General features: G+C 45.0%; 1 protein-coding gene and 1 long non-coding RNA gene across 7 annotated transcripts; both read left to right on the top strand.

The window, feature by feature from the left end:
* The first annotated feature begins 638 nt into the window (after window positions 1-638).
* Window positions 639-6,939, top strand: TAC1 (tachykinin precursor 1). 6 transcript variants are annotated; one of them, XM_086856633.1, is made up of 6 exons: window positions 639-749; window positions 1,422-1,559; window positions 1,668-1,764; window positions 2,367-2,390; window positions 4,063-4,116; window positions 6,311-6,939. In XM_086856633.1, the coding sequence occupies exons 1-6, from the start codon at window positions 711-713 to the stop codon at window positions 6,358-6,360; spliced, it is 402 nt and encodes a 133-aa protein (XP_086712759.1). In that variant the 5' UTR covers window positions 639-710; the 3' UTR covers window positions 6,361-6,939. The 6 variants fall into 6 exon arrangements, with proteins under 6 accessions (XP_086712759.1, XP_086712777.1, XP_086712771.1 ...); XM_086856645.1 differs by having other exon boundaries at window positions 645-675; XM_023920375.2 differs by having other exon boundaries at window positions 706-843.
* A 101-nt stretch (window positions 6,940-7,040) lies between these two features.
* On the top strand, window positions 7,041-15,466 carry LOC147655888 (uncharacterized). Its single transcript, XR_015277890.1, has 2 exons — window positions 7,041-8,875; window positions 13,386-15,466. It is a non-coding gene; the product is annotated as an uncharacterized LOC147655888 (long non-coding RNA).
* Window positions 15,467-15,824: the final 358 nt, after the last annotated feature.

Raw genomic sequence — 15,824 nt, 5'->3', positions numbered from 1 at the left:
CACCCGGCCAGGCCCTCAGCTTCCTGCATCCCTCACTTTTAGTGCCGGTGGGCTGGGGCTGCCTGAGCAGCGGCACGGGGGAGACGGACCCGGGGGAAGGAACCGGCCCGGCCTCGGGAGGCTGCCCCTCTGCCGGGCCGCCGGGGCTCCGTTCCTGCTTCCCTCCGGCCCCCGGGCCCTGCCCGCTGCTCTCCCTCCCTGCGGTGCCGCTCGCAGCGGAGAGCAGCTCTCCCTGCCCCGGAGGAGCTGGGCGGGGTGGCAGAGGCGAAAAGCGGCATCTGCACCTTTACATCCGCATCCCGCATCCCGCATCCCGCATCCCGCATCCATCCTCACCCCGCGTCCGCACCCGCGTCCGCCGCCTTCGCCGCGGACCGTGCGGGGCGGCCCCGAGGGAGCGGAGCTGCGGCGGGGACAGAGCCGCCCAGCACTGCACTGCACATCACTGCACTGCACATCACTGCACTGCACATCACTGCACTGCACATCACTGCACAGCACTTCACTGCACTGCACATCACTGCACGGCCCCGGGCAGAGCCGAGAGACGCCGCCGGAGCGGGGGGCGGGGGCTGCTCGCCGGGGCGGGGGCTGGCACGGGGCTGGGACCATAAAACCGGGGGTAATTGCATTTAGGCAAATGAGGCTGCCTCGGCCCTCCCCGTCTCTCTGCAGGTATATAAAGTGGGGAGCGCTCCCGCGGCCGGCCAATGCGCTCGGAGAGCCGCCCGCCCTCGCCGCTGCAGACGGTGCGTGCGCTGCGGAGCCCGGCCGTGCCTGGCTGCGAGGGCTCCGCTCGGCCGGGGGCTCTGAGGGGCTGGCCCAGTGCGCTTCTCTGTCCCGGTCTGTATGTGTGTGCCTCTCCGCGGGGGTGCTCGTACGTGCTCGTGTGTCTGCTCGTGGGCGCCTCGGGATGTGCCAGTGTGTTTTTGTGCCTGTCCTTACGTGTCTGGATGTGCAAGGGGGTGAGTGCACTTCTGGACACACGTGTCTCTGTTGTCTGTGTGTGTGGACAGCTGCGGCCCTACGTGGGTGTGAGCATTTAAGGTGCGGAGCTCTTTGTCTGAGTTTGTCAGTGGACGGACGTGTGCCTGGATGTGTGTGTGAGGGGGACGCACCTGGCTGAGTGTGTGTATTTGGTAAGGTGTGAATCCCAGGTGTGCACAGACGTGTGAGGCTGTGTTTGTTTTCCCCTGTGTGTGTGTGTGTGTGTGTGAGTGAAGGGGCACCGCTGGCCGTGTGTGTCCGTGCGGGGCAGCAGCCCGGGCTGTGCTGGGTGAGGGCTGTGTGTCTGTCCGGGGGCTCTGCAGCGCCCGGGCCGGGGGTGCCGGGCTAACTCGGTACGTGTGAGGGAGCGTGTCCCCAGCTGTGCCCGGGGGCTCTGTGCCAGCGTGTGCGGGGTCCAACCTCTGCCCCCGCAGGACCCCGAGGCGGCGATGAGGCTCCCGCTGGCTTTCGCCGTGCTCCTCCTGGCCTCGTCGCAGGCGCTGGGCGAGGAGATGGGAGCCACCGACGACCTCAGCTACTGGTCCGACTGGTCCGACAGCGACCAGGCGAAGGTGAGCCCGCGGCCGGGGGAGCGAGGGGGTCGGAGCCGGGAGCTCCGTGCCCGGCACTGGGACGGAACGGGGGGTCCGCACTGAGCTCTGCCCGCTGTCGCCCCGCAGGAGGAGCTGCCGCTGCCCCTGGAGCATTTCCTGCAGAGGATGGCCCGGAGACCCCGGCCCCAGCAGTTCTTCGGCCTCATGGGCAAGCGGGATGCCGGTGAGCGGGGCGGGGGGCTGGCTGCTGCTCACGCCTCTTCTCCCTGTGCCTGCCCAAACCTCACACGGATACCGCTCGGGATTAATCCGTGACATCCGCTTCATAGGCTGCCGAGAGGGTACCTTGGGTTCAGGCTTTTTTGTTGGGTTGTTTCTTTTAAGTTTTATATGAGATAAACTCATTGATTGGAAAAGAGAGGGCTTTAAAGTCTTAAGCGTGCACCTGTTTCAGCACGTAACTCCCAGTAAGGGATAGCATGATAATTAGGTCAGCATGCATGCCGCTGGATCACCAAAGTGTGAAAATTGGTTGAGTGTACAATTATTGTCACGTTTTCTACGTGTTTACTGAACCAAGAATTCATCTAGGAAATTTGTGATAAACTAATCTAAATTGCGTGGATTAAGCTGAAACAAGTTTTTAGTCTCTTCAAAGAGAAATGCAGTTGTAAACCATCACCCTAATTTCTTCAGGTGGAATATGCGTAGGTTGCTTTTTGTGCTTGATTTTTCAAAGCATTTCAGTAGCATCATATGTATATGCCAATCCTTTTTTAACAATTCTTTTTGTCTTTCTTCTTTTTCCTTTCCTCTTCCAATCAGGATATGGCCAGATCTCTCACAAAAGTAAGTAAAAAAAAATACAAATATTTTAAGTAATCATTAGAAGATATTCAAACAGAGAGCAGTGTATTTGACAGGATTATTTAGAAGGTGACTGGTTTCAGCTAGGGACTGGCAGCACTACTGATGGAGAAATGATCTGTTGAAGAATTGAAACCTCCCCTTCAGTGCCACTGTGAGCCTATATCTCATCTGAGCTGCTGCAAGCTTTGAGATTTCAATCCATATTAATGTGCGGATGTTGCAGCTCTCCCTTATTTCCCAAGGGGGGGATTTTGTAAGCCTTTCTCATTGGCAAGGCAGGCTCACTGCCAGACTCTGAGAGGAGCAATTAAGATGGAAAAATCTGGACAGTTAGAATAACGAATTCCCAAGTCCCCAAGAATGCTTTCATGGGAGCGCCCATGTCCTCACACACGAGGTATCTGTGCTCCCAGCATTGTCTGAGAACCAGACTCCCCCTCCCAGCAGGGGCTGACGGAGGATGAGCTGCCATATGAAGAGCCATATCTTGCCCCATTAAGAAGTGTGCCTTGATCTGATTCTGTCTAACATCAAGCAGGAGATGTCAGCACTGGGGTGTTAACTTGCTCTGCACAGTGGTAGTTTTATTTTCTGAAATTATCTCATGATGTCTAAAGAGAAACTGGAAGACTTTTATTAAGTAAAAAATGATCTTCTATTCTGTGAAACCTCCTCTGTCCACAGAGGTCAGCAACTGTCCCAGTGTTCTATTATCCACAGGATGCTTTCTCTAGGATTATGTATTGGAAGATCAAAACCAGAGAGTCTGATACAAAGCTCATGCCAAATTACCTGGTGACTAAAGTAAAAAATTATACTTTTCTGAAACTGCTTCAATGCATTTCAACATGTATTTGAATTAATACATGTGAGGTCTGAGTATCTTGCTTTGTGTATGAATTCACCAAGCAAAATTCTTTCCAAAGACAGGCCTCTATGTTTGTCTCAAAAGCCAGTTTAGATAAAGAAGAACAGTTCATTTTCATTCCTTATCTGAAACTACAGCTACTACTATAACCAGATATGTACTGTAGGCCTAAACTTGGAGTAATTTATCCTTTACAGTTCCAGTGTCTTGGGGATTACTAATGGGACAGGAAGGTAATACCTGAACTTATAAATATTCCAAAAATAGAGCCAGACTGTCTAGCTCAGACATGTCCAGACACAGAGTCCCATTGGCTTCCTCTCCAGTAAGGGCTCAACCTGACCTGTGAGAGAGAATTTTCTTCCACATTACAGAAATAAAACAACAGGTAGAAGAGATGCACCACACAGATGCAGGCTATACCAAGACACTGCCTTCTTGTGCATTTGCTCAGATCAGTAGGAATTGTACTGGGAGAGAAATAATATTTATTAGTGTTAGTGACCATTGTTTTTCCATTATACTTAAAAGAAACCCAAAAACCTAAAGCCAAAGTTCTAAACTAATGAGAAGATGTCCACTAACTGGCCTGTGCCTTGGTCTATCCTGTTTAGTCTGATTAGTCAGACTGCTGTTTGTTCTCTGTTGTCTGAGAATGATGTGAACAACTGGTCTGTAAAATAAACAATTTCGGACCCTGTCTTCTTTCCTTACAAGAATCTGTTATTTTAAAAGCCTGCCTAGTAAAAATGTATTAAAACACCCCTAAATATATTTTTTCAGGGCATAAAACAGACTCCTTTGTTGGACTTATGGGCAAAAGATCTTTAAATTCTGGTATGTATTTGACTAAATCCGATACTTGCTGATATACAGCCTCTTCATTCCGTTGCCTTTTTGTTCTCTCCCAGCGGATGGAAGAAGCAGTTTTTATGTAGTGTAGATCCAGGGTTCTCTGAAAAAGAATCAGGATTTTCTTTGTTACCCACGATTTTTCTGAGTTCACTTCAATGTTGGAAGTGACCAGGCTGGTCTGAGCTGTAGGCAAGCTCAGGTAGAATTCCCCAGAGCACCTTCATTACTGCCCTGTCCTTGCATGTTCTGCTAGTCCCCAAAGTGCTAAAAAAAGAAAAAACCCCTAAATTTTACTGACATATCAAGAAAAATTTGGAGGCTGAAATCGCAAGGTCTAAACCCAGACCTCGTCAGGGAAAGGGATATCTTCTCTGGAGATCTTTATTCCTAATACTTGGAGTAGAAGGTGGAAGAACAGAACTTTGCCATTAACATCACTTCATTCCGCAGATCAGGCTGTTAAACATCCACAGTCTCTTCCAGCTTTTGACTTCACCTAAAGCATTTTAAACTCTGAATGAATGCTGTGAATTTATTTTCCCATAGCATCCATAGGGCAGAATTCTCCTCTCCCCTCATGTGCAGAACCCCTGTGGGAAACTAGAGACTCCCCACAGCTCCACCTCCCTTCCCCGTGCTATAGGGCCACACTGAGGAAATCCCTCACTGTGAGCCACAAAGTATCAGATGATTCCCCAGGATAAGAAGTAAAAAAATAAAAAAACTAATATGTATTTCATGTCTCTGAAATAGTTCTCACTGTTTCGTTAAATGGATGATAAAAGTTAAATTACTAGCTGACACCTTTATATTATGTGGATACATGCTGTGAACTATATTCTGCAATTATGGTTGTCAGTAACTTTTATTTTCAATTAAACCCCCTTCAAGACTAGTAATATTGCTCTCTGCATTATTTTGCAAATTGCTACATATCATGAATAATTTTGTACAATTTTCTGCGGTGGCAATAGCTATTAAATGCATAATACCTGTAAATATATGTGCTATCACAAAAGTAAATAGCTTGTAAGTAATAAATTTGGTTTGGTTTCCACTGGGATTACATTTACATTAATATGAGAATGCAAAATACAATGTTTTTAAAAAATGCGAAGATTTTATTGCTCTAATTTCAAAATTGCTAGTATAGTTAGGATACTGTTATGTGGTATTTCTAACAAAAGGGAATAATGATGTTTTACTCTGTTGGGCTATATAACACCTGTCTGACAGTTAAAACTAGAATTCACAGCTTTTCTGCCTGATTCCTTGAGGGGAAAATGCTAAGAAGTTTTTTTCTGCTCCACTAGAGAAGATAGGTCCTAAGGACTGTGTAATTAAAGCAAGATCCAGAACAGTAAGTGTTAGGACTACTCTCACTTCTCCCTTTTGGAAGATATCTCACTGGGCAGGACCTTTACCCCATGCTGTGGTTTTCTTCTGCAAAAGCCCCTGAGCTCCCTGGAAATGGGCAGGAGTTGATGCTGTCCCTCTGGGTGTGAGCATGTTGCTGAGTTACAGCCTCGGGTGCCAAAGCAGGGTAAGGGGATGCTGGTGTCTCAGTCCCTGCTTAGGGGACAGCCTTGCTCAAGAAGGGCTCTTTGGATTTCAATCTCATTTTAAATGAGCAAGAAGGACAAATCTAACCCTACCAAACATAAAATATGTTACTTAAGACTGTTTTAGCCTGCAGCTTGTCAGCATGGTAGTCGGAGTACAGCTGAGGAGCTTGGCTCCTCAGCATACAGTGAAATTATCCCTGTGTGCAGGGCTTGTGGACAGGGAGAGTTTCGAAGAGCTGACTGCACAGGAATGAAGGTGGATATGTCTGTGCAGAAACCCTCTGCCACAAATTGACCCGAATGCTTAGATCCCATCAGTTAGATTAATTACTGGGAGGTAAAAGGGCTCTGACTTAATGATGCTTCAAGCAGCCCAGCAGACTAGAGGTAGAAAATGCTTCTCAGACCTTCAGCCTTCTGGAGGACAGTGTAGTCAGGGAGGTAAAACCAAATCAAAGCAGCTCAGGGACGGGCCAGGAGCCCTGGTCTCTGTTCCAAACACACCTCTGGTGTCTGGTGGTGCCAGCTAGCTGCAGGTCTGACACTTCTCGTGCTTGCTGGTGTTTATGCAAGGCTGTACCTTGTGCTTCAGTCTGCTTCATCTTTTGCAGGGTCCTCCGAAGGGAGCATAGCACAGAATTATGAACGGAGGCGTAAATGAGACATCCCCGTGCGTTATTTATTAAACTTCATTTGTTCTAATGGCCAATGCAGTGTAATATAAACTAACCACTGTATGAAATAATTATTTATTTAATAACTGAAGGGGTTTGGTTTTTTTTGAGTTGTACATTCAATAAAAATATTCTTTTTCATATTGTGGCAGTGACACATGTTGTGTAGGTGTGCTGTGGTTCTGAAAGGACCAGCAACCTGGTGATGTCTCACAACAAAGCACATTGTTTGATATGACCTGTAAAGTTATGTTTACTGAACAAGCAAGTATGCTTTGGTTCATTGAAATCAAGTCTATCAGCTTCACAGCTAGTGCAGAACAGAAATGATGTTCCGTCTAGTGCCTCAATTTGTTTTCATGGTTTATAATGTACTGTAATTTCTGTATCAAAAAATATATTTGTATCATTGCAGCATGTTTTATGTTCTGTGATTATGTATCAATATATTTTGAAAGGGGGGATGGGTAATGTTTGAATGGGAATCCAAGGTCTTCATTTCATAGTCTGGAATTTTATGATAGTAACATTTTAAATAAAAACTACTCTGGGGCTTTTGCAACATACCTCCTTTGGTGATAGTGATGGAGTTATTTCCCATGTTGGTCTGGAATGAGATTTGGATCCAAGCAACAGTGGTCTGAGACTGGAAAGAAATATCAAATTATTTTCTTTTTTGCAGGGAGGCTGTGAGCCTCCTCATGTGTGTTTGGTGAATGCTTGAGGGATTTTCTACTGGAGATAGGAGTTCCTGGGATTTCTCCAGGTCACACAAGGTGCCATCCCTTCCAAGCCTGATGGGACTCATGAAGCATGTTGACTGAATGGAAAGAGCATGATGTATTCCCCAGCTCCAAAGGGAGTAATTTGCTGTGGAATTAATCCAATATTGTAGGTTTATTATTTGAAAACCAAGCTCTTAATAAATTCTATCCCTCAGTTTCACAATAAAAGCACCTGTGAGCATGAATCCATGCTATATAAAAGAAAAAAAATGTGACTGTAATTATCTTTTTAATTAAAATATCTGATTGCTATGTATCCAGGATAGTCCTGAAATGCTACATCCATCTCACCAGATGCCAAGTCAGCTGAAATTCTATCTTGTTTCCCCCTGCTATGAGCTATACTTCTCTGATGCTATGATGCACACTTTCATTGCAGATGAATCACCAATAAAAGCAGTCAGTGCATACAAACTAAATTTAAAAATAAGTAATACAGAGGAATTCACTTCTTGTTGTTTTCCATTTTGGAAATGAACTCGCACACCTCCATTTTCAAGGTTACCTGAGGCATCATCAGGTAACTTCATCAACAAATCATCAACTTCCCCTCTGAGGAGCAGGTGGGTGCTGGACCTCACTCCTGCCAGGTTAGAAGCAGCACCTAAGCCTGCCCATGCTTAAAACAGATCCCACTTTCAGCTGGGTAGAAGCCAGATCTAGCAAGGTCTACGTGCTGGGAAAAGTGAGGTGACATGTGGCAGGGACCACACTGATGTGAGACATTGTGGTTTTATTGGCACTCTGGCAGCTCCTTGTCTTTCCAGGGCTAATTTTCAGACCAATAAACTTCTGCATGAGCTCCTGCTGAGCTCAGTGAGGAGAAGCTGACTGCTGGGCTAGCAGTGCAGCAAAAGGACTGTGGAAATCATTTTGAATAATGCTTGGTGAAGGGTAGAAAAAAAGAAAAACTTTAAAATGCTGTTACCCTTGCCTGGAGGACCCTGGTGCTCACACAGCTCACAGTCCATGTGTACTGAATTGTGACACACAGAGAGGAATGAAAGAGCCCCGCTCCTGGCAGCCTGCACATCTCAAAAGCCTCCCTGCAGAAGAAACCACTGCAAAGCCCACAAGTGCACGTGGGCTTTAAGTGTTTGAAAGACAGCACAGGTACTAAATAACAGTATCCATTTAATGGACAGGACTGAACTTTCTAGAGAAACATAGAATGGTTTGGGTTGGAAGGCAACTTTAGAGATCATCTAATCCAGCCCCCTGCCATGGACTGGTCTTTCACTAGACCAGTTTGCTCAGAGCTCCAACCAAACTGACACTGAACACTTCCAGGAATGGGGTATCCACAATTTCTCTGGGCAACATGTTGCTGAGTCTCACTACCCTCTTTGTAAAGAATTCCTTCCTTAAAACCAATCTAAGACTACCTTCTTTCAATTTAAATATCTGATCATCTTCTTCCCCATTCTCTGTAGCTGCTCCAACAAATCCATGTTCTTCCTGTGCTGGGGAGCCTGGAACTGGATGCAGCACTCCAGGTGGGGTCTCATCAAAGCAGAGTAGAAGGACAAGATCATCCTCTCTCCCTGCAACCTGCTCTGCTTTTGGTGCAGCCCAGGATGTGCTTGTATTTCTGGGCTGTGAGCTAGGTCATGTTGAGCTGCTCATCTGCAAAGAACCCCAAGTCCTTTTCCTCAGGGTTGCTCTCAATCCATTCCCTGCCCAGCCTGTATTTATTCTTGGGATTGCCCTGACCCAGGTGCGAGACCTTTCACTTGGCCTTGCTGAACCTCATAAAATTCACTCAGGTTCACTACTCACACCTGCCAAAGTCCTTCTGGGTGGCATCCCTTCCTTCCAATATATCAGTGGCATTTCCACTATCCACTCTGGAAGGAAAGGCTGAGCCTCTGCCACGAAAATACTCTTCTTTTACATGTCAGTTTGTTGAGTGGTTTCAATCTGGTATTTGAAACAACTAGTTTCAATTTCTAGTGGCAAAATAATCTCAGATTTGTACTAATTTGGGTTTTGAACAGTACATTTCAAATTGGCATTGATTTATATGTTTGTATAGACATATATTCCAAGCTAGAAATAAAGCAAACACACCAAATGGCATAGCCTGAAATGTTCCAACTGACTCTACCAACAATACATTAAAAGCCCTTCATCCCATTTCAGCACTGGCAGGAAAAGAGAACACTCCTCACATTCCAGTGCTGGCAGGAATGGCTCAGCCAAGCCATGCCACACCAGGGCTGTGCCTGCCCAGCAGGTCCTGGGCAGATGTGGAGGTGCATGAATTGCACACTTCTGCAGGCACCCAGTCCAGCTGCCTGTTCCTGCCACAAATTCACTCCCAACGTCTTCCCACGACAATATTTGGCCTCACAGGCATACTGGGATCCTGGAGACACAAAGAGGAATTATGTCTTTTATCTGCCTTTAGTCTTAAGCAATATGGTCTGTAGACTACTGAGTACCTCAAAGGGAGTTTTAAATAATTTCTGTGGTCTTTAATCTCCCTTTTAGGGCTCCATCAGCTTTTAAACACTTTTATGTGTTGGACAGCATTGCTTGCAGCCCCAGGCCATTTGTGCCTTGGGTTGCAGGGCAGAGCCCACTCTCCAGCTCCACTGCAGGCTTTGGAGAGGCTTTCACTAAATCCCTCGTTGTTTCCACCACAGCCAGCCACAGCTGTGACACAGACTGAGCTCTTTTTGGTGGCAGCAGTCTGACATCCATCATGTTGCGTAAGCTAATCAATAACTCTGCAGCAAAGGCATCTGCCAGCAAAATGCAAGCAAGCTTTAAATAAAGCAATAAAAGTCTTTCTAGGAAATCAGCACAGAGAGTAAACCCAATGCTGATAATTGTCCCCACTGGGGATGCTATAGGCAGTTTGACATCACAGCCCACTTCCAACACATTTAGCACCCTTTTTGCTTATTTTTTCCCCCAGAAATACATCAATCATCTGCATTGTGACATGTGGCTGCTCTTCTGGTAGGCACTGTCTCCCTTACACACAGACACTCCCCTTCACCCAGACAGGGATGTTGAACTCAAGCTCTCTCTCACAGGGCCTGTCTTGCCCAAGAGTGACACAGAGGGCCAGCAGCTCTATCCATCATCTCCATCTCTCTGCTGTTGCATGGATGCTGTCCATGGTGGAGATGCAGCCAAACTTAACCTGGCAAGCCAAAGCCAGAGCCATTGCTCACAAACCCTGCCATGAAATGGGGAGCTGGGAGGGGGGTCTGCCCCCCCATACCTCACTTCACCTGGGGAGCTCAGGGTCTGCAGCACTTGCCCAATTCTGGTGCCACAAACAAGACTTTGCTCTGCTCATGCCTGGAGACTGGTATTTTTCAGCATGGTCCTAACCAAAAGAAAAGGAAGGATCTGGAAATGTCTGGGCATGCGGATCTTGCAGGAACCCAGCCCCTAGCCATCATAAGCTAGAGCAGAAAAACATCAAGAGGTTTTTTGAAAATTATTAAAATAAGTCTTTAAAATGCATTTCATACAGAGTACACCAGTAACAGCTCCTTCAGATCTAGCAACAGCCATTATTTAAATGCAAACTTTGTCCCTTAAACTATGTCTCCTGGCTTATGGCTGGCTGCTTTATCATAAGAGAGACCAAGCAAGTCCCAGTGCAAACTTTGGGAATGACCAAATTCTCTTTTGATGAGCCCAAGCAATTCCCTCAGCCATAATGTCACACACTGCATTGACAATCATCTGAGTGACAGGATAAGGGCACGGAGTGGCTCCTTCCCTGGAGTAGTACTGTGTCAGAATACAGCCACATGTCCTCATGTTGTCTGCAGAAGAGATCACTTTCCTTTATAGAAAATACTTGTTACTGAAAGAGTAGTGATTTTTTTAATTTTTGTTTTTGGTGTAACAAACAAACAAAACAAACAAAAAAGTGAACAAATATTGAACATCCTTCAGGGAAGAAAAAAAGAAAAAAAGACTATATGTGCATTATTCTTTTAATATTTTTGATAGAGACTGAAACATTTGTCAGCTGGACAGGGTGTGTGAAATTCATTATGATATTCATAAAAAATTATCTCTGTGCCATTCCTGATAGACATCTGATTTCTGTCAGAATAAACCAGCTCAGAAACTCCTTTTTAAGGAGAGGTATACAGAGCATGTGCAAAAGGCATTACCTCTTGTTTTCTACCTGCATCTCCAAATTAAACAATGTTACCACTTACTGCATATGGAAGAAATTAAACATGAACAGACAGTTAGACAACAAAACACTTCATCTGTCATGGTGCTTCACGCTCTCCCAGAAGCCTGGAGAGAGGAAGCCCAGCAAGGTGAGATGTCCAGAAGTAACAACAGTGGCTGAGCTAGAAATGCAATGCACACCATGTACCTAACCAACCACTTCTGCAGTGTGCCACCGAAGTGCAAAGAAACTTCACAAATTATAAAGAATAATGTTAAATGCTAAGAAAATATTTGTGGGGGGGGGGGGAAGTGCCTTTTCAATTTTTTTCCTATCTAAACCATTTCCTATCTTTTTATTTCAGCAGCATAGCTGTTAAAGAGTTAAAGGATACACCTGCACCAACATATCACAGAAGATTCTAGGTTGAAAAAGACCCTTAAGATCATCAAATCAAACAAATGTAACAATGGAGACACCACCTGAAGGCATGAGAGAGTGGAACTGTGTTAACTACGTAGAGAACTGCATAAATTCATGCCTTATATTCTCAGTCAGAGCTGGAGTGCCTCAGCACCAATACATGTTAACACATCTTCAGCATTTTATTTTCATGAAATATTTAGCATTGAAAACATCTAGCTGAGGAATAGAACACCCTTAATCACAGATATATGGCACATAGAAATGCTTTAATTTTCACTGTTATAACACTCAGACCACAATAGCCACATTGTGTTTCTGTGTACCAAAGCATTAAAATTCAAGCAACATGCTCTGGAAGCAAACCTTGCTTGGAGAAGATACACAATAATTAATGAAAGAATACATACATAAGGTGTAGTTATTCAAAGACTGCATTTAAAAAAAAATAAAAATTATAGTTCAGTGAATTCTATAACAGTGAATTTCCACAATACCCAGAAGACATCACAGCTGGTTTGGGTGACTTCAGCATTTACAGCTTGGATTCCCACAGCGCTAACTCAGCCCTGCCAAACCCTGCACTGTGTGGGTGTCAGTGCACCACAAACCTCACCAAATTTGTTACACAGGCACAAGGCAGCACTTCTGAGCAGTTTCTTGAAATGCAGCATGATGAATTCTGATGTCTGCAGATGGAAACCTGTTTATCCACAGCACATCTTCCCCACACTTCCTTACCAGCCCAATTCCAGCCTGAGGAAACAATCAAACCTTCCTGTCCTGCCCTCCCCAGGCTGCCAAAGGAGTTCCAATTAGTGTCAATTGGGATAATAGCTCTATTTGCATTTTTAAGCTATTATTAGCAAGTTGTCAGTCAGCCAGTAATTTGTATCACCTTGGCATAATGAGTATTTAAATATTTAAAAGAGAATGTTCCTTTCTACCACCCCCTTCCTTTTTGTGCTAAAATAATAATGGTTTTAATCAAAAGTAATTTGTATTAATATACATTTTGCCCCAGGTGTTAAAGGCAGTCTTCAAGAGCAGTGGTGAGAGATGTTAAGTAATACAGTTTATTAATATAGACAATTACTCCTATCCTTGATAGTAGCAAAAAAATGGAGGCAGCTTTTGCAGCCAGAATAATCTGACTCTCATCTTTGTCTCTGCAAGATTATTATGGTTTAGGAATTGAGGTTAGTTCAAATAATTTTAAGTACCTATAATTTTCTAAAGCACTATTTTGGACTCAATTACCCTATGTTCTTCTTGGTGAAAATTCATCAATTAAGCACCCAGTACCACAAAAAAAAAAAAAAAAAAAAAAAAAAAAAAAAATCAGAAGACCTCTCTCAGAGCATGAGAACATGTCTGGAGCTGAAGAAAAGCAGTGTGTGTTTCCACATTGTCATTACACCACCAGTGGTCACTGGGGGATGTTTTTTCCTGACAGGGATAAAGTCTAGATGCTCAGGTGTACACAATGCATTTGTACTTTTAAAATAATACTTTTGAAAAAACAAGTACCTAAGCCTTTCTGATGTGCACCTGGAAAACTTACCCTTGAGAGGTGGGCTCATGAAGTACAACCAGGCAAGGGCAAGGCCTCACACCTGGGTCAGAGCAATCCCAAACGTGAACACAGGCTGGGTGGAGGATGGATGGATTGAGAGCAGCCCTGAGGGAAAGCACCTGGGGCACTGGTGGACAAGCATGAGCAGGCAGTGTGTGCTCAGAGCCCAGAAAGTTGATGCTTTCCTGGGCTGCAACAAAAGCAGTGTGGCCAGCAGAACATGGAGGGGATTCTGCCTCTGGGTGAAACCCTGCCTGGACTGCTGCATCCAGCTCTGGGGCCCTCAGCATAGGAAGGATGTGGGGCAGTTGGAGCAAGCCTAGAGGATGCCATGAAGATGATCAGAGGGCAGGAGCACCACTCCATGAAGACAGAGAGTGTTTGGGCTGTTCAGCCTGGAAAAGAGAAGAGCTTACAGCACCTTCCAGTACCCAAGGGCAGCCTGCAAGAAAGCTGGAGAGGGATGTTTTTCATTATATTTAGTGATAGAACAAGGGGAATGGCTTTAAACTGAAATAGAGTAGATTTATATTAGATACAAGTAAGAAATTCTTTACTGTGAGGATGGTGAGACACTGGAACAGGCTGTCCAGAGAAGTTGTGGATGTCCCATTCCTGGAAGTGTTCAAGGCCAGGTTGGATGGGACTTTGAGCAATCTGGTCTACTGAAAGGTATCCCTGCCAATGGCAGGGAGGTTGGAACTTGGATGATCTCTAAGGTCCCTTCAAGCCCAAATTTTTCTGTGATTCTAGCTTAATGTTCTCTTTGCATGACTATATTAAATCCTGTGACCCCTACACTAATCACGAAGGAAAAAGGAAAAACAAAAAACCTTAACAACTTCAGAGGTAAAATTAACATTGTTTATTCCCTAGTCTGGAATTGTCTGCCATCTTCCCCAGAACTGACATTTTATACGTATTGCATCTCACATTACTGATTTTTAATATAACTTGTTTTGAATTATCTCTAAATTGAATATTGAATGCCTTCAATACTAATACAATTCAACTCTTAGCTGCTGCTTTACCTGCAGCACCAGCATGAGAAGCTCTGCACAACATCTTTCGAGCAAGATCAATTTGAAAGCATTTTATTTTATGCCTGGCTTTATTCTTATTCTAATCAAGTACTTATTAAATTCCACGAGGCTCACGCACAAATCCCAGTGACAGTCGTTTGTGAAGAAAGATATTAAAAGCAGAAAGAGAGCAGGAAGGAGAGCAGGATGGAGAGCACCTTCCCCAGGGATGAGGAGCTCGTTTGCACGGACGCGCTAACGAGCGGCTGCCATCTACCGGCTGGAAAAATACATTTCTTTAAAAGAATTAGGAAATCATCCCGGAAGAAACTTCCCGATCCGAATGTAAATTTTGACACTCTTTGTGTCATGCTGGGGAAAAGGTGGCTGCCCGTTGGCTTCCCAGGACACAGAACAAGGGGAGGAGTCAGCCCCGACTCGCTTGCATGGGAGAAACACAAAGTCGGGTGGACTCCGGGGCAGTCAGCATCTTTTGTTGTACCACATCAGATGACTGGAAGATCCAAACCTGAGCATAGTGCTGGAAAAAACCGCTTGCCCAGCTAGTTTTCTCTTGTTGAAAGAGTTTCCAGGCAACAAAAAGATGGAGGGTGGCACTCCAGAGAGGGGTGGGTAAAATACCACCAACAGGTCTTAGAAAGCAGCTGTTAATGCACCACCTCCCCTAGCTACTACTCCCACCAACTTGCAGAGAAGCAGAGCAGCAAAGACCACCTCTCTGCTTCATTCTTCTTTGTCCCTCTTCTGGGAACAAACGTGGTAAATAAAAAAATTAAATTACCCTCTTAAATGAAAATAATTTGAAATTATTAAATTAAAATAAAAATACAATTACATTTCTGTGCATTACCTGCATCCAGAGACAGGCTGAGATTTTCCTGACTGCAGCCTTTCCGTCAACCACAATGTCTGTGTAAATACATAAATTTAAAGCAATAGGATCCAAAGTTCAAATGAGGAGCTGACACAGGCATGGTGCAGGTGGTGCATGTGTTTTTGCTGTCCCGTGGAAGGGCACTGAGGAACACACAGTGTAACTTGTTACAGAAATAAGCAGCCTCTCCCACAATTCAGCTGCTCTCTCCTTTGAGACAATATTCAATATCCAGCTCAAACACAGGCTTATCTTGTATCAAATCCTCCTTCCACTCCTTCTTCTGCCAATGGGAATGAAAAAATCAGCACTCTATCAGAAAAAAATAACTCCACCCCTCCAAAGACTCTACAATAGGCTGTTTTCACACTTTACTGTGATTTTAAACAGTTTCAAAAATTTTACATCATTTCAAACCGTCCTACATAAAAAACTCTGACCAATGGACTAAGGGCTCCTGAAGTCCTGCCAAGTGCTCTCTGGCTCTTACATGCTGGTTTGTACTGGGAACTTCTCTAGAGAGCCACAGTCAGGGTGGCTCCACACAAGTAACCAACAGGAGGCTAAAACAGCACATAGGCTTTATTAAAAAGA

This window comes from Cyanistes caeruleus, chromosome 1 (genome assembly GCF_971803275.1).
Source record: "Cyanistes caeruleus chromosome 1, bCyaCae1.hap1.1, whole genome shotgun sequence".
In the NCBI taxonomy this organism is placed as follows: Eukaryota; Metazoa; Chordata; class Aves; order Passeriformes; family Paridae; genus Cyanistes; species Cyanistes caeruleus.
This window is presented reverse-complemented; position numbering and strand designations above follow the sequence as displayed.